This window comes from Lissotriton vulgaris, unplaced genomic scaffold (assembly GCF_964263255.1).
Source record: "Lissotriton vulgaris unplaced genomic scaffold, aLisVul1.2 SCAFFOLD_555, whole genome shotgun sequence".
Classification (NCBI taxonomy): Eukaryota; Metazoa; Chordata; class Amphibia; order Caudata; family Salamandridae; genus Lissotriton; species Lissotriton vulgaris.
Window position 1 is genome coordinate 612,487 of NW_028243517.1, and position 19,665 is coordinate 632,151.

The 19,665-nt window shown below is 44.9% G+C and overlaps 1 protein-coding gene across 1 annotated transcript in view; it reads right to left on the minus strand.

Moving 5' to 3' along the window:
• The window catches only part of LOC147668322 (maestro heat-like repeat-containing protein family member 1), an 87,477-nt gene extending 68,566 nt beyond the window's left edge, over positions 1–18,911 (minus strand). The window contains exons 1-2 of the mRNA XM_086948600.1: positions 18,798–18,911; positions 17,601–17,747 (exon numbers count right to left, since the gene is read on the minus strand). Coding sequence (XP_086804726.1) covers positions 17,601–17,747; positions 18,798–18,911 — 261 coding nt within the window. The remainder of the gene's footprint in view (positions 1–17,600; positions 17,748–18,797) is intronic.
• Between the last annotated feature and the right edge of the window lie 754 nt (positions 18,912–19,665).

Consider the following 19,665-nt stretch of genomic DNA (forward strand, 5'->3'; position numbering starts at 1 on the left):
GATTTCTATGGAGAAAGTTGCAATTAGAATTTTAAAGATTATGGACACTTAGAAGTGGACTTGGAGCAAACCCCTTTAGAACTAGACATTTCTAGAGTCAATACCCATGGGAGCACCAGAGTACTCAAGTTATCTCACCCAGGGAAGCCGGGTGCATAGGTGTCTTTTCGTGTCGGGTTTTGTCGTCGTTTTCGATGGCGAGCTACAGAAAAGTGCTGCAGGCAACCAAGTAGAGAGTGTCCGAATGGATCCAAGGGTGGATTGGAGATCTGAAGAACCTAAAAGCAGAGGAGACAGAGTCTGGTTCACTAGCCATTGACCAGAAAGGCGATGAGCAGATGCCCACCCATGTCGGGTGATTTCAGGTACAGAAGGTGAAGCTTGACTCTTCAGCCACGAGGACCAGGAGAAGTCAACAACAACCCGGAGCTGGATCGGAGCTGTCCCACGAAGGATGTCAAGTACTGCGGCGTCGGTATCCGGATTGGACCCAACAAGCCTTGGCAACAGCATCCCACGCAGAAAGCAAAGATTGGCTTTGGTGCAGACCAGCAAGGTCTAAGGGACTCACCCTTTGGAGGGGAGTCAGGGCACATCTAGAGCAAATAGCGAAGCTAAAGAAACAAAAGAGCTACCTTTGTGGGGACCCACCAGTCGATGGACCAGGGATCGCGAAGGGGCCCGAGCAGAAATGCTAGAAGCGGGCTCTCTGAACAATTGTGGAGTGTAGGCACACAATCTTTGGTGCAGATGGTCTCGGTATTGTACTATATTTAGCCCAATGCGCAACTTCGGGAAAGCTCGAGAAGTCGATGCATTAGCAAATGCGCATGGTGTCCAGGAGTTCCGGTTCCACGTCACATGTGAGGGCTGCGGGTCTCAGCTTTGCTGTGATCTCGTGTTGGCTTTGGAGAAGTCTGCAACTCTATGTCTTGTGTCGCAAATCCATCGGGATCCAGCGGAAGCCTAGGAAATGCAGACTGGCAAGATGCTTCTTTGGTGCCTGATTGAACAGGGGAGTCACTCCTTGACCCCCAAGGGAGATCTGTCTGTCTTCTAGTTGAAATAGAATGTTGAATTTCCAGGATGTATGTTGCAGAATTTCGTCCAGATATAATCTAAAGTCTTAAGGACTGGTTTCCTAATCTCATACTATGTTTAGGGGTTGGACTTACTCTAGGGGCCCACCTATGGGAGGGCCCAGGGAGGGGGTGGTAACACCCCTTTCCCTTTGTCCAGTTGCGCACCAGAGCAGGGGCTGAGTGCCCCTGCAACCGGTTTGAACTGGGGTATGCACAGGGACACCAAGTGTGCCCCCAGCACTGTCTGAAAAGCATTCTATGAATGCACCCATCCAGCCCCAATACTCTACAGCCTGTCTGGATGGTGGTTACACCTCCCTGTGACAGGAAACCTATTGTCTAGGCCTCCCCTGCCGGGGTTTCATCCAGCAGCAGGAGGTTAGACCCGTGTCTGTGGCTGCAGCATCCGTTTTGTGATACTGGGGCTCTTTTAAACTATTACCGGTTAGGTAAGTGTGTACATGTCTTCTCCCTCTAGAAGGGTGGAATTCTACCCCCGCCACCAGGACCGGTGGGGGTGAGGGGGGGGGGGGGGTAGGATTCCAAAGTGTTTGACACATGTTTCCATGCAGCCATTTCAAAGTTAGCATTTACCACAAGGATATAATGAGCTTAAGAATATATGGTCATGCTGCATCACAGAACAGCCTCAGAGAATAGATTCAGAAAGCTGCAGAGTGGCTCATCTCATGATTGGGCACCCTTTCACACAAAACCAAGCACTATGCCTTCAGGATTGATAAGGCCTGCCATAGGAGTGACTTATAGCTTTATATGTGTCAGTGATTGAAGGTCGATATAGCTAACCTATATCCTAGTAAAGGGTGCAAGCGCCACCTTACCCAGGCTGCAGTAGTAGACCTGTGGTGCCATTTTGGAAGGCTTCCCAGAAGTGGCATAGTACATGCTTCAGCCCCTGGTAGGCCTCTTGGGCACATATGCCCTTGGTGCCTAGGTACCACATACTAGAGACTCACAAGGGTAAACAAGTAACCAATCTGGAGTGTACCTAAAGTACATGAAATCAAGTTAGAGAGGAAGCAGCTGGGCTGGGATCCTGAATAGCAGGGTCCCAGCTAGACTTAAGTTGAAAAACAGTGAAACACCAGCAAAACGTGCCATAGTAAGCAGATCCTACTCTCCTACAGAAACGAGTAAACATAACCTGATTAAGGCAAATACGAAAACTCAACAGGAACTCAAGGAAGGTAACAACCTTAAAAAAATATGTGATCTGGCTAGGTCAGGAAGGACCAGGCGACAAACCAGGAGCCCACAAAAAAGGACCTAAAGGAAAACAAAACACTAGGGAAGCGTCCAAAACAACCGGCGCTAGTACTACATGAAGGAGTCCATTGATCTCACCAATAGCCACTATGTTTGGAAGATCGACTAAGAGCACTCAGGCAATACGAAACACCTGATATTTCAGTTGCTCAAGGACCCGGGTTTAGTAATCTTTGCAGCAACAGGAGATACTCCAGGTTTAGTGACTCCCCATTTGCTGCCACTCAGTCCAATTATAACAAGAGATAACATCTCAACAACAACAGCTCTTGTACACACAGACTGCAAAGAAAACAATATAAGGGGAACCCATGTCCAGCCACTTAGGCTAATAAAAACTGAAGGAGACAATATCCCAGTAAGTCTAGTCACTAAACAAGAGAAACAAGCACAAGACATCCCACCTGGGGCACTCTCTAGGACTCAAGACCAAGGTCACATATTTATCTCCCAAACGTCTCAATTGAGTAACGAGGACCTAGATCTTTTATGGCTAAACCTACATATCCCAGAAATTGACAAGGTTTACTCGCACACTAATAAGTTCAAACAAAACTCGCAAGATGGTTTGCCTGAGGTGTGGCGAAGAGAGGACATGGAAGAACTCCTACATAGCAATAACAATGTGCCAGTTCAACAAACAATGTTGCCTCAAAAATGCGCTATTAAGTCTTGCCCACCCCCCGAGCTCACTGTAATTGCCAGTTTAGGTACAAATTTTCCACTCGGACCTAAGGAAAATGCCAGACAAATTCCCCTAACAGACAGCGGGGCAAGGACCACGACACAGATTCCGATGGAACTCATACCCCTGTTGCTGCAAGCATCCACAGAAACTCTGATTATGCAGTCAGACAGGCTTGACATTCAAATAGACCTAATAAACTTTATTGCATCTTACATTGCAGGTATAAAGTTAAAACCATCCATTGACTCCACCCAGCCCACTTCATGTGCATGCGGCCCAATACTAGATAAGGTAAGCTTTCTACCAGCTTTAATGGAACAGATTCTTTGTCTTAACAAACACATGGTTCACTTTAACCCCCATCCGGAGAGTATCATTACAGATCATACCGATTCAACTTCAAACAAGCAGCCTCATAAGTAGTGCCAGTCTCCGCACTTGGAATTAATAGCACAACCCAGTCTTCTACCACAGAAACTGGTGAATATGCAAATGCGGAGCAATTAACAAAACTATTGCTATATCCAGGTCAACCAAACACACTGTTGCAATCCAGAAGGCAAAAAAAGAGAGTAAGGAAAGCAAGAAATAGAATAAAGGAACATCCTACTGAAAAGCTTCACCAAACTATACCCAATCTTTACTACATCATGTCAAACTAAAAACTTAGATGAGAGTCTATCGTCATCAACACTTGCAAATCCCCCGCTAACCCAAACTAATTCAATTAAAGAGACCGGAGGAATGAATACAGAAGGCTCTGGGTCTCTTAAAAACAAAACCACTGATACCACTGTCTCTGTTTATGCTATAACCCCAGGAGGAAATGGAAATACACAAGTCAGTTGACAGAGCTGGTTTGTGTGCATCAGAACTCAAGAGGCGAACAGACAGAGAAGGATCCAAAAAAAGGGGAAACCAAGCTCCTTTAAACTTGCATCTCTGATCAACCGCACACTCACTGCCTCCAGTTCAGAATCTTTTACCCAGAATAACAGTAGGTCCTAAACCTGTCAACTAATCAACGACGATACACTGGGCTCCCAGCAGCAGGAAATAAATAATAATACAGACCCACCAGAGATTTCCGGAATCATTGCCGTAAGCAAAGAAACGATAAAGGGAACCCAGCTATCACAAGTACCACTACGATATCATATTGAAAGCCAGATAAACCCTGTATCAAAGGAGAGTACACTTAAGGAAAGCTTAAGGGACATAACTGAGCTCAACAGCCCAATTTAGCAGATAATATGGACTCCAGAATATAATTTACAAGGCAGCCATGATATCTTGAACAGAAGTAAGATACTAAGGCTCATGGCTGTAATCCCGGAACCTAAAACTGATACATACAACCAAAATTCTGGCAGTCCAGTTCCTTACAGCAGACCGAAAAGACTCTAGGGAACAAACATTAACTACATGGCAATCAGCAGAAATTGCTCAGCTAATAATAAACAGCTCCCAACAATATGCGGACTGCGGTATAAAACTATCTATACCAACAAACCCTTGCTACCCCTCTCCACTGATTGATAATCACTTACATCAACCTAAACAAGATCTCAACAATCTTCTGGTTACTAAACAAGTTTATTCCATACTGCAGAGCGCTAAGGGACGCAGCAGTTCACATGCAACATTGGACAGAATAGCCATAGATCGTCACCCAGTAAACAACTGAAGTTTAAATGAATGACACTGGCTTCCGGGTACACTAGCCCCCCAGTAACAGAGAATGACAAAGAACAAACAAAACTAGAAATCCTTACGAGAACGAGATTCACATTCTATCCTGGAATATAGCTGGAGCAAATACATTTCTTGAAGAAGGTCTTCCACTGTGTGTGGTCTTCTGTGACATAATTAACCTTACAGGAGACATAGGCATTGGAAGACCTTCCTATAGTTGGATTTGCTCATTACACAGTGGTGGCAGAAAAATGCAAACAACATGGCTGGACAATGGGGTCCTGACAGTTTGCATTTGCTCTAAACTTTACCTCTTAATAGTTGAATTCTCCAGATTAGAGTATTCAACATATTAAACTTACATACCATTGCTTGGGAAAAAGACATCAGTAATATTGATCAACTACTACACGCAGCCGAATGTCCCCTCCAAAAAGAACAACAACGCACTTTTACTTAAAACCATCTCGGAATAACATTGGGCTGAACCAGCATGGGATATAGTTCTAACTGGGGATTTCAACTAAACTTGTTCCACACATCTGAAGAAGATGAAATTCTGGGATCTGACAATATTTTCTGGAGCGTACTGCAACAGCTCTCAAATAGACCGACTCAACAGGACAAAATCAGCGACAGCTGGTAAAAGCTCTAGAATACCAGGGAATGTGTGTGATTAATGGAAGATCGGAAGAAGATACCCCACCCAAATACACATACCACTGCCCAATGTCACTGCCGACACTTGATTAAACGATCATAACGCTACCATTAACGCCACTTCTTACTCATTATTATATTGAATACACCACACTGAGCGACCATTCAATTCAGCACATTGTTTTTAACTTGAACTTGACACGATTTCAAGCCTCTACATCTCAGTAAGGCAACTTGAACACAATAAAACTAAAATGCCTCACCTTGTCAAGTGGAAGCAATCAGCTGCAATTTACAACAGCGAAAGTGCAACTCGTGAGTCTACTCAAGCAACTGTAAGGATTAAACCTTGTCACAAGATACCATGCTTCAACCCACATAAAGGATTAACAAGTGAGGTACAACATTTAAGAAGAGACTTAAATAAAACACTAAGGAAGCTACAAACAAAAAACAGTAATGCCCTGCATGGGAAGCATTATAAGAGCAGAGAAAACATTATTAAAAAAGCCATGGGGGGAACAAAAGATCAAAAGCGGATAACTTCTGGGTAAAACTATTACACAACACAAGAAATCATAACTCAAACAAATGTTGGCAAACAATAAACGAATTGAATCGGCCAAGGAACACTCTAACATTAAATATGCAGGAACAAGAATGGACAAACTATATAAATCAGAAATTTGGAATACAGCACCATATTTCCCAACGGACACAGACAGTGCAGGTTCACATAAGTCATCCACAGCAACCAGGTGCTGACGACCAACCACCTTTGCATATGCCACAAACAAGATCTTTGGCAAAATAACGGAATCTAATACAAACAAGTCCCCTTACACAGCAGATGCAATAAAAAGTATAAAAAAACAAAGCAAAAGAGATGAAGCAACGGGGCACAATGGTGTCCCGTAAGCCTTTGTTAAACATGACCCAGCTTTCTGGAGCTCAACACTAGAGAACCTTTTTTTTAGGCTGAGCTCCTAAACCAAATTCCAGAGAGCTGGCAAGGATCTATTTTTACACCAATATACAAAGAAGGAGAACAAACAAACCCATCCAACTATAGGCTAATAGTACTGCTGGATGTCGAATCAAATTACCTTGCCTCCCTGATCCTGGGAGATCTGGTTAATTGGTCTAACAAACTCAATCTGATTCCTGCAAATCAACCGGGCTTTAGAGAAGGGATAGGAACTATATCTAACATTTTATCCACCCCCCTATTGCAGAGAAATGCAAGACAAAACAAACAGAATCTGCATCTCGTTTTTATTGATCTAAAAGCTGCATTTGATAGCGTGGACCGGAATCTTCTGTGGACTAAACTGCGAGCATGGAACATTCTAGAAAGAATTCTAAATGGACTAAATGTTATTTTATACTGATACATGGGTAAGAGTATAACTCGGGGACAGTTCAAGAGTCTCAAGAAAAATATATATGAACAAAGGCCTGATGCAGGGATATGTGCTGGCCCCACATCTATTTAATCTTTTCATATCTGATCTGTCAATAAACCTTAATGCAATTAACTCTCATTCCCCATATCTTGGCACCTTAGCCCTATCACACCTTGCTCACGCTGATGATATTGTGTTAGTCAGCTTAACCAAGATTGGCCTAACCAGAATATTAACTGAACTTGCACAATTTCTTTTTTTATTTTTTTTATTTTCAAACAACCTTTATTGTTTTCTTTCAATGGATGTACACAGCCTGTAGCCTACAACCCAGGGGGGCCGGCGGCAGAGTATCTTGAATCCGAAACAAGAAACTTTACAGTAGCATGACAGCCATTTAGCCGACAACCCTGGGGTCCGGCGGCAAACTGTTCATTCAGAAATCAAGTCTCTGCTGCCATTGCAAAAGTAATGGGGCATCCCTACCCCTCTGTTAACACCTTGGCTGCTATGGATTTCACCTCCTGTGCTGTTACTCCAGATTTACCATTGTTCATGACGAGCTCAGCTCGTCATAAGCACAGCTCCACTGTGCCTCATGACGAGCTGAGCTCATCATGGGCAGGGAAGGGGTTAATCTTGTGTCACACTGAACTTATCCCCCAGTGCGTATGTATCTAGCCCCACTAGGTGCTATTGCATTCATGTTATGTTACTGGCTAGAGAAAACCATGTAGCATGTATTAACTATCCCCTCCCCCCCAACTGCCCTGCGCTAACCTACTCCCTTCCCTGTGGACTTTCCATCTAGGATTGGAGTCCAAGTGCCCCCAGATATCCCTGTGTTTGCTGGGTAATCAAGTAGCATTCTCACTTATGTCTGCAGCCGGACAGTGCCGCACAGTGTAGCATGAGCCAACTCATTTCTCTTAAATGTGATCATGACCTGTTGGTCTCTGTCTGCCTCTCCGAGTTGCTGAAAACCGCCACCCCTATCTGCGAATTTCTCCCATGTGTCGCCTCAAGTACGTTACCCCGTAGCGTTGGTGTGTTGTGCATCCCCTGTGTGTGTAAGTACATCAGGACTCTGTCCTTCCCCGTTCTGGGCTATACCTGCATCATCGTTTGTATCCCCAGCCTTAAAGTGCGTCAGATACAGGCCCCAGAAGTTCTTGGGTTGGGACATATGGGGGAGAAGGTCGCTATAAAGCTCAGATTGTGTACAGCAATACAGCATGTCATTAGCCCATCTTTTGGCTGTTGGTAGTGGCCCCCTCATCCAGCACCTCGCCACAACTCTCCTGGCTATTAACATACCCATATCTGTGAGTCGTCTGACTGCTACCGGCAAGCCTCTGGAATATCCTAGCAGCGCAAGCGCCGGGTCTGGGGTCAGCTGAAGGTCCAGGATCGTGTTTATGGCTGTGAAGATATAGACCCAATATTGCAGTACCCCTGGGCAATACCACGCTAGGTGCATAAAATCTGCAACCGGCTCATGGCATCTTTCACACTCAGCAGATTGTCTCAGGCCATATCTGTGTAGATGCTCCGGGGTGTAATAAACCCTCTGGAGAAACTTGAAATGCACCAACCTATGCCTACCATTCAGCGACACCTTCTTAGTGTTCGCACAGCAGTACCTCCACATGTCATCATTGATTTCGACTTGCAGGTCAGTTTGCCATGCTGTTCTCGCTTTCGTGAATTGAGACCCTTTGTGCTCCAGAGCAAGTTTATACAGCTTAGTGATCAAATTCCTGGGGGTCTCAGCTCTGATCACACGAGTGAGTTCTGGGACCTCCGGCGGTTCCGCCATGTCAGGGCCTAAAAGGTCCGTTAATGCACTATGCACCCTATGTTATTGGATGCGGTATAGCAGGGGTACTTCACCTCCCTCCATTGTTATTTGATCGCTTATTTTCACTGTCCCATCCGCGAATAAGTCTCCCGCCATCTTGATGTGCAGTTTGCTTAACGCTTGCACCACGCCTTTTTCTCTCCCCGGCGCTATCCACAAGGCACACTCAATGGGCATGCTAGGAGAATATAAAAGCGCGCACCTCCGAGCCTGAAAAAGAGAGTACCATGCATGATTGGTAGCTGCAATGGAGTCCAAGACACCCGTTCTTCGATCTACTGGTCTGAAGACCGTGGCTGGGAGTGGCAGAGGGTCCGCAAAGAGCCTTTCCATGCGGAGGTGGGGGATCCTTGCATCTCCGTGGATCCACGTGTGAAGGTGGGATGCCTGTGCCACTCTGTAATATAGTTCTAGATCAGGGACACCCAGTCCGCCATGTCACACGGCAGCATAAGCAGAGTCCACTTCGCTCTGGGTTGTTTGTCTCCCCACGCTAGCTTAATCATGAGTTGCATCAGGGTCTGGAAGAAGGTTTTAGAGAGTACCATTGGAATGGCACTAAACAAGAAGAGGAATCTGGGGAGGACCACCATTTTCATGATGGCTATACGTCCTAGGATGGAGAGCGGGAGCTTGCACCACGCTTCTACATCGTCCTCCAGCCTACCATATGCCACCCCATAGTTTTCTCGTAGTAATATTTCTGAATCTATGTGCAGCTTGACTCCTAAGTATCGAAACGGGTCTGTGGACCACTGCAATGGATATTCCATGTCAACCCTATAGGTCACTGGGGTGAGGGGAAATGCTACTGATTTCGTCCAATTGACTCTAAGACCCGATAGAGCTCCAAAATGTACCACGTCTCTCAACATTGATGACAAATTATTTTCTGGGTCACGAACATGCAGCTGTGTGTTGTCTGCGTATATCGACACAACTATCTTATATGTTGGAAAGCTGACTCCTTCATTCCCATGGTATTCCCGGAGCGCACAGGCAAGAGGCTCTGCCACCAGCTTATATAACAGGGGAGACAATGGGCAGCCCTGCCTAGTACCCCTGCTAATAGGGAGCGAGTCTGTCACCAGATCCCCCAGTCGGAGCCTGGCCGTTGGTTTGTGATATAGAGCGCCTAGCATTTGGAGAAATGGCTCGCCCAGTCCCATTCGTCGCAGTACTCTACTTAAGAATGGCCACTCGACGGAGTCGAAGGCCTTCTCCATGTCGAGAAAGACCGCGATGGCCTCAGTGTCCTGCCTGATGTGTTGCATAGTATCTAGCACTGTTCGAATATTATAGGTCAAATTTCTCTCCGATATGAAACCCGCCTGCTCCGGTGCGACCAGCTCGGGGGCCAGAAGTGTGAGGCGAGTAGCCAATACCTTCGCATATAGCTTAGCTTCAACATTTAATAACGAAAGTGGCCTATAGGAGCTGCACTCATTGGGAGGTTTTCCGGGTTAAAGAATTGTGACTATTAGAGCTTCTCTCATTGATCGTGGCATGCTCCCCTCCACGCAGATGTCATCAAACAGTGTGGACAAGTGCAGGATTAGTTTCTCCTGGAATGCCTTATAAAATCCCACTGTGAGCCCATCCGCTCCCGGAGCACTGCCAGAGCGCATACCCGACAGGGCCTTAACTATTTCATCTTTGTCTATGGGCTGCATGAGGAACTCCAGGTGCGCGTTAGTAAGCATGGGCAATGATATGTGTTCAAGATAGTCTGAGATTTCATCCAATAGGTCTCCGCCTCTGGAGGAGTACAGGTCAGTATAATAGTTCCTAAACTCAGTAGCTATCTCCCTCTCGTCTATAATTACTTTACCATCTGTCGTCTTCAACTCCGAAATCTGAGACCTCCCCCTGTTGCCCTTCTGTATTCTGGCTAGGAGTGAGCTAGGTCGGTCTCCCTCTCCATACGTTCGTGCAGTGGCATATTTGCCCATGTGTTGTACCTCTCTGTCCGCCTCCTTGTTGTATTCGATTATAAGTGCTTTAATTTCCTCAACTATCGCTAAGTCCGTGGTGTTCCTTTGTCGTTCCTCCAATATAGCTAGTTTCTTTTCTAACAATGACAGTCTTTGCCGGATGGATTTAAGGACGCTCGAGTGCTTGGGCATAGCTATGCCCCTAATGTATACTTTAAAGGCCTCCCAGATTGATTGGAAATTGTCTACAGACCCTATGTTAGCTTCAAAAAAGACATTGATCTCTTCTGCAAGCTCACCTCGGAACTGTGGGTCTAGAAGCGAAAACGGAGGGAAGCGCCATGTGAACGGGGGTAATGCCTTTTTAGGGGACTCCAACTCCAGCAGAAGCGGAGAGTGTTCTGAGAGAGTGCGCGCCAGAACTGTGCAAGCACTGACGCGCCGCAGCAAACAGGAACTTGCCAGCCAGTAGTCTATTCGCGTGTGAATGTCATGGTAGGCAGAGTAGTGCGTAAATCCACCCTGTGCTTTGTGTTTATACCTCCATACATCTTCCACGTCATGGCTAATCATTTCAGCTTGCATCGCCTGCGCTGCAGCAGAAGGTCTACGTGGTGGGCCAGCTGATATATCCAGAGCCGGGTCTAGTATTAAGTTTAAATCTCCCCCCCACAGCGACTGCGACGTGGGAAAGGTGCGAGCCACACTGGCCAAGTTACGGTAGAACTCAGTAGTTAGGGCCATACACATTAATGACTAGTAAATCCAGTCCCATCCCTGTACACCGTGTGATCCCATAACGGCCCTCCCTGTCTGCTTGTAGTGGCTTCAGTGTCAGCTTCGATCTAGGGTTGACCCAGGTTAACACTCCCCTGGAGTGCGACGTGAATCCTGCCGCCGCTATTCAACCCACCAGACCTCTGCTCTGTAACATCTTGCTTGTGAGTGGTAGGTGTGTCTCTTGCGAGAGTGCTAAGTCTATCCTCTGTCGCTGCAAGTAGCTGACTACCTTCCTAAGCTTCCGATAGTCATTGAGGCCACGTACGTTCCACGTAAGAGCCCGAAGCCTAGTAGGTGAGTCGTGTGTGTTCGAGTTAGGTGCACCCAACATCAGGTCGATCGAAGTGTGAGTTGAGTGGCAGACAGTGTCGTGAGACCCCAACAATGAATTTGCTATCTGTCAGGAGCGCGTGTAACATAGGTGGCAGAGAGATGCTTAAGCCCAGGGCAGGCAGTGTGCGCAAACAATAAATTCCCCCTCAAAATAACAATAACCAGCAGTAACCTCCCCCCTCCCACAGCAGACCTCCCAAAACCTGATCTTGCCGAACCCTATCCCATCCCCCCTCCCTCTCTTTCCCTCCCCAACCGGTTCCAACTCCTGAGAGTCAAATAAGATCATTAAGCGCTGGGGCCGAGGTTGCCATGTTGTCAGCAAACAGTGCTAAGTCGCACTACGCCGGAGACATGAAACCCACTGCCCACAACGGTGTTAATCACACATCAGCAGTTCTAGGGGGGAACTGGTCACTCACACTTAGAGTTGGGGAGTGCAAAGAAAAATCTGCAAGCATAGTGCAACAACCCCCATCCTTGTGAGTAATCATAGCAAAACTACAGCATAATATTGCATTTCAGACCCCATATCAACAGTGCGTAGCCTGTGCGCATAGAGCACTTCCCGGACCCTTAATCTCTTGTGACTGCTGCTGTAAATTCACTTGTAACGTTAGTCTCTCCACAGCAGCTTTGAAATCTGCGCAGTCCTTCAGGCGAAATCCCCCCTCCCCTCAATCCCTGGCAGTCTGGAATTGCTCCTCCATGAGGCACTACCCCTGTACCTCACCGTAACACAGGAACAGTTGTAAGCGGCGAATCACTCCTGCTTGTCCAGTTGACTGCTCCCTTCAGCCTTGCTGCTAGGTACGTCAGCAGCCTTGCGATTTTCCCTCGACCAACCTTTTAGAGCCTGCTGCAGGGCGTGTGGGTCCGTAAACAGGTGAGAGTGCTATTACTATTGACCCTTAGCTTCGCCGGGTACAACATCGCGTAGTCCAAGCCTAAGTCTCGCAACTGTTTCTTATACGGAGCAAAATGTTTGCGAGCTTCCTGTACTCTGGCGGTGTAATCCGGGTACAACGAGATCTCCGATCCCTCATATTGGAGCTTTTTCTTGTCTCTGGCTTGTCGTAGAGCCGCGTCCCTGTCCCTGTAATTCAGCACTTTAGCAATGATTGGGCTTGGGGGGGGCACCCGGCTTCGGTCGCGGTCCCAAGGATCGGTGGGCGCGCTCGATCACAAACAGTGGAGAAAAAGTTTCCTCACCAAGCAGAGTGATGAGTAGCTTTTCCACAAATCTCTCCATGTTTCCCGTCTGTGTTGTTTCCGGAAGACCCGTGATCCGTAGGATACAGCGTCGAGACCACGCCTCCAAGTCCTCAGTCTTGTCCTGCAGGGCCTTCATCAATGATTAAATTTTTTGATGCCCGGTGTTCAGCTCCATGTGCGCTTCCTCCACTTCAGTTAGCCTCCGCTCCAACATATCAAGTCTTTCTGCATGCTTGTCTATTCTTTCAGCCATCCGGTCCATTCGGTATGTAAGGGCGTCAATTTTAGACCTCAATGCCGCCATGCTATTTTGAAGGCCCTTGTCCATCGCTAGCAGCATAGATTTTATGTCAGCATCTCCGTCGGCGCCTTCGCCCTCCTGTGAAGCGCCATTTTTCGTGTGAACTTCGTCCTGTGACTTAGACCGCCGTTGATCAAAGGAAAGTTTAGTCTGAGACTTGTCTCCTCGACCCATCATGTATGGCACCTGCAGGGGTAGCCCTCCCCGCGATGCAAAATGTGTACCTTTGATGAGCGCACAATAGCCGTGCAGCACTCTGGGCTAGGGCGGTGTTTATCTGGTGCTGTCGTGCCCTTGCCTTAATGTTGGCCCCAACTCTGTCGCCGCCGGGCGGCTCCGTCTTCCGGATAACGATCCGGGTTCGTTACAGCCTAGTATCGGGCTATCAGCGGGATTAGGTCGCAACTACTGCCCTAGTGCTTGGCAACTATCCAGCAGGGCCCCACACCTCCGTTGTTTCGGCTATCGAGGAGTGGAAGGCTCGGGTCAGGCACCCCATGTGCATTCCAGAGCACGCACCCGCTAGATCCGTCCTTAGTGCCCGACTTTCACCTCCAGCCAAATTATGCCCAATTTATTATGTATAAGCTTCAGGAGTTCAGTCCCGAAGCACAGTAAGGCTGTCAATTTAGGCTCACCCGCTGGCGTCCGCCTTCCTGTCTTAGCAGGTGCCCAGCAAACTCCAAGTTATGGGTTACTACCCCTGGGCACTTTCGAGGGTGCACACTGCCAACGCCGACCGCCTTAGTTGACTCGGGGCCCCGCAGTCAAACCCCTCAATGTGGCGCCCAAACCAGACAGCAGCAAGCGCCGTGCTACGCTCCCCCTTTCGCCAGGCCTCCTTTGTTCTTGAATCGCCACAGCCGCCAAACGCGGTCTATCTCGCGGTGGAAGCTCAAATTAAGTCCTCCGGCTTCGCGGCAGCGAGGCGCCGTCACAAGGCAGTCTCAGCCGTTGTCCCTCAGCACCCGTTTCGGGCAGTTGGTTAGGGTCCGCAACACTCTCGGGTGGACGTCACTCCTCGGCTGCACGCACTGCTACAGCGTGCAGATCGCCTCAGCACTCGAGGCTGCTGCTTCTCGGCCCACCACAGTTCGGCCCTGCCTACTTCTTGTTCGCAGGGATCCAGGGTCGGCGCAGAGTCGGGATTCCCACTCGGCACAGCACAGCTCTCCTCCGGACAGGAGGTCAGAATTTGCACGCTATATTTACTGCTAATGTAGGATTAGTGCAGGATTATTGATATCACCGAGCGGAGCTCGAGGCTTATGCAGCCATTTTCTTCGCCGCAAGCTCCGCCCCCCGAACTTCCACAATTTCTAACAGCAAACAAGTTAGAACCCAACACAACAAAAACAAAAACCATGCTTATTAGTCATCGGGTAGCCCGCCTGAATAACATCTGTCTGAAAGAAAAATCCTTAGAAAATGTGTCTAGCTACAAATATCTAGGATATTACATTGGCAATAAACTGACTCATTGCGAACAGCAGAATTATATGGATCAACAGGAAAGTGCACTAACTTTTGCTTATAATTCACTTGCAAAAAAACTGGAGGGCCAATCATTTAGACCACTGATTTCAGTAATGGCAGCCAAAACACTCCCAACTTTAATGTATGCCAGTGCTGCCCTTTACGAAAAGACTCAACTTTTCTGAATAACTTAATAACTATTATTTTTAAAAAGGTCTTCCAACTCCCTTAAACCGCTTCGCCAGCTCAAATGCCCTTACAATTTGGCCTAATTAATGAAACACTGGGCCGACTTTACTCATCAATAAAAGTTTGGTATTGGATAAAACAATATGTGGAGAATGCTAGCCTTAATGAGGCATTGTGGCAAGAACTCGAGAAAGGGAATAAATCACCATACACTGTTTTTTTGCACAACGCACTTAAATCCTCTTGCACTTTGGGCCTTTGGAATAAAAATCTTTCCTTTTTAACAATTAAGTTAACACCAAACAAAGCTGCAAAACTCCATTCTTTATGATTGAACAAAAGTACTTTTAGTCAAAGATCTCATTCCTGGACAGTACTCAACAACTATAAAGTCCTCAAACCAGCGGCTTATTTAGACCTAACTTTTTAAGTCCACAAAAAAAGGCTGATGGCACTACGGTTTGGAAATTATCCCCCACTATCAGGCGCTCCCAGGTGGAAAAACATTGGCTTAAAAATGCGTTGCTTGTGTGGTAGTCATCAGGAAGATCTTACACACCTGATATATACCTGTCAGAAACTTCATCCAGAATGTGTCACTTTACTAAAGGAAGCCTTCTGGAGTAGAGGAATATGATCCCGCAGGGCCGCTGTTATTACAGGGCTTGATCCATCTGACCCTCAGATGAACTGAAAACTGGTTAAGTTTCTTCATATACATGATCAGGCTCGGAAGTCTTAGCCACCATGTGAGGGTTCATCCACTGAAGAAACAATGCCTACAGCAACCGGTCCTAATGACTAATATAATAGACCTAGGGCCCCAACATTTCATTTATTAATTACTCCTATCATAAATGAAAGTAATACTTTTGTCACCCATTATTTGATGGTTTTCCATGTCAGTCCTAAACAAATCAATAGTCTTACATAGTTTACATACCAATTTTGAGAGTTTCTGCCAACACTGATAATTGAGGATTTTTGTTTTATGACTGTGTGATATTATATTGTGACATATTGGGTTGATGAAATAATTTCAATGTATGTTTTTAATCAAAGTTGATACATGTATAAAAAAATGGTATGGTTTTAATTAACTAAACAATAAAGAGATTACATGCTTCTCGCTCAGCAGCCATTCTTACATTAAAAGCTTCCTTTAACCAGGTCCTGTCTTGTTTGGTAATGTTGGATGGATTAGAAAATAAACCTGGTCTTTCTAAGTTTATAAAATTATCTCTGATGTAAACCAGCCATGGTATATTGCATACATTGCCTAATTTCATGCAATCAAGTATGATTAATCTGTTCAGGCTTAGAACTTCTTTTAACCAAACGCTACACCGGAGCTGTTAGAGCTGTGACCTGATATAATCCATAATGCAACTGATACTTAATTCCTAATGTATAATTTCAGTGATGATATATTGTCCCAATGCCAAAAGTCCTCTGAGATTGTTATTCTCTGCTATCATTAGTTGTTTTATATTCGATTACCCCATATTTCACTGCCAAAGGTTGCAATTGGTATGCATTTGCCTTTGTATATATCCAGAATAATTTTCAGAGGTTTGTGGCACAAACAGGAGGAGAATTCATTAACACCTGCACATGCTCTCATAAAGGAACATATGTTCTTTTTAACTAATGGTTTCCACCTAATACGATACTTAAATACGGAAAGTTGTCCACCTTACTTAAATATGGCCCTGGGGCAAAAAGTGGCACTTTTCATGTACTTTAGTGTCAGGTTCATAACATGTGATTTAATAAAATTGGTCGCAGGTCCAAGCTATTCATAAAATCAACAACAAGGGTTAAATGCTGCTGTAATGATCTTGCTCTATGCACAATTAAAACAGCATACTTTCAAGAGCACACTGAGGCTTCAGTAAGCCTCCCAACTGCTCAGGATCTATCACAGGGCTCTAGTGTCTGAAGATTTGCTGTTTCGTTATGATCAACGCACCAATATGGAGCGTCAGTATGCTTGATTTCACTTCCATAACCACATTTTACTTACTCAGTATCACAACAACAGGTGGAGAAAAATACTGCAATGCTAATGTTTATTTAAATTTCAACACCACTGTTTGGTTCATATTTATTTTTTATTTATCCCAATTTCATATGTAACAAATAAAAATGTTAGTTTTGCTTCTCAGGCTGCCTTCACGTATTGTGTACAAATCAAAATGTATTTAGTTCAGTATTTAGACTGAATGCTGGAAAACGATATTCCCCCTAATCCCTTAATCTCCCCAAACAATACACCAGATCAATGCTTAAGAAACTACCATGCTTGAATGTGTCAAATAGTGGGGTACTACAGTCTGAATTGTATAGTATTTCTATTTCTCACGGGTACCTAAGGAGCAAGCTTGGAATCATGCATTTTTCTTACATCTCAAAATTATTGATACCCGCAACATTTGTACTGTCAGGTGTGGAATACCAATGTGATGACCTAATAGTCACATGATGGAGGCCTGAACCATCTCGGACTCTAAATGTGGTGTAACTGACTCACCAATAGAACCCTTTAGTTCTGTATTCAGCCCTCATTTCTCAATAATGTATTGTTTCATTGCAGCTAATCACTCACTATAGGAGACGGTGTTCATTATGAGTGGATCACTTGGGATTGGTTGAAGTGACATGCATGGACAGCAAATAGAGGTCACACTCACCGTGAGCAAACGAAATGCCATATCAGCAGGCAGTTGGGGCTGGAGCCTTTTAACCTCATTGACCAACCATGGAAGCTCTTTATCTAGTTGCTCCTCTGGCAGGACGGAGGCCAAATGTCCCAGAGTGGTGATGACCTGTCCCCAGACCTGTTAAGATAAATCACAGCAGGTTTTCAGTTCCACACACTAGACATTAACTACTAAGAAAACATGAGCCACATGTGGAAGGTGGGGGTTCCCTGGAGAGGCAGCTGCACTAGACATCTGTTACCTAGGAGGTGATTCTGCCATGCAAAGGCAGTGGTTTGTTTTTACTGGCAGCATAATCTACAAGACAAATTTGAAATGTTATCCAAGAATTTGTTTCCACAAATATTTCAAATAAATTATAGTACCAAGTTGTTATATTTATAATAATTATTGAATGTAATATCAGAATAATTGCCTCATATTCCTTTGCTAAAATTGCATTGATCCTTTTGTTCGCCACCATACCTTCCTATGCTGCACCCCTCACAACCCTCTCTTGTTTTACTTGGATGAGGGTCCCCACCCACCCTCTTTGTTTTCTCCCCCTCATCCATTCTTTAAATGTATGTATTTCCCCTGCCACTCCACCACGTCTCTCAGCTGTTTTTAACAATTTCTACTCCCCTACTTAAGTCATCTCTTCCCAGAAGCTCCTCATTACAACTCCTGCCATTAACCCTCACAACCACTTTTCAGCTGTGCCATCATTTTATCCCAATGTCCTCCCTGACTCCTCTTCATGTACAGGCTGTGGTAGACATAAAAAAGAGACTACTGTAACACTTATTTTATTAAATTGCCATAGAATCTCTCTATGGCACTTTCGTTTTTCAAAAATGCTTATTAGACTTAAAAGTGTTGCTTAATACTTTAGTATTATAACATGGTTTAGCTTTGATTTTGTCTGATATAGCGGACCTGATATTCTTTTGATACTTGGTGTGGTACAATAAAGGTTTTTACACATTTTAGTTATCTACAATAATGGAGATCACAAATGTGGGTCAAGAGAATGAATTTCCTTTTTTTGTATTTCATCAAATGAAGTACATATGCAAAGGTAGAGGAAGGGGCAGTCAATGTGTATGCATCAGTCATCTCACAAAACGTAACAGCTCTCAACCTTCATCCACTGCGCTCTGTTCTTTTCCCACTTTCCCAACTTACCTCCTGGAGATTGGGGATGGTTTCTAGAAGAAATGCCTTACAGGTTGAGTAGGCTTCAAAGAAAAGTGTGACTACAGGAGTGTCTACACTGGCAGCAAACTGGCCTGATAACATCTCAATGACTTGCAGAAAAACAGAAAATCACAGTTAAAGCTCAAAGGCTTAAGTGTTGCATTTATCTACATATTTCCCACCTTGCCTGGTAGTGCATAGGACATACTGAGCAAACACAGTGCAATGTGTCTGCTGATATTAAACGATTATTCACAGGTAATAGTCTCAATACACATAGCTTTTCTCTGACTCTCATGGGTCATGTAATGGTTTCCATTTCGCTTCTGCATCCTATTGCACTTTTGTAGCATTCTAGACAATACATGGTAATAATTCCACATTAATGCAACTCATTGTTTTGAACTCAAAGGAAATGAAAGGCCGAATTCGTGTCACCAGGTTGCTTTCTACTTAAAATTTGTTGCAACGCAATTCCATTTTGCACAGTATTGTTGTTTTTGAAATAAGAGTGGATAAATCAGATTTGCACAAGTTCATAGTGTATGAAGATATTGGCCCTCTGGGCAAAATAAAAAAAAGTGCATGTAAAAATATAAAAGATGATGCATTAAAACATTCCTTATTAGTAATTTTGTGAATCATTTTATGTGGTTAACAAAGAAGTGCTGATTCAGAGTAAAAATGTGGTATAGTGGTTATACACTATTTTACTGCTCAGGCAGGAAGAAACTGGACTGATTTAATATCACATATCTGAAAAAACACTAATTTACTCAATTTCCTATTTTAAACATAGCAAAAAGTGTGAAATTACATTTCTACTTTTTATGTCCTATTATTGCACATGTTTTTT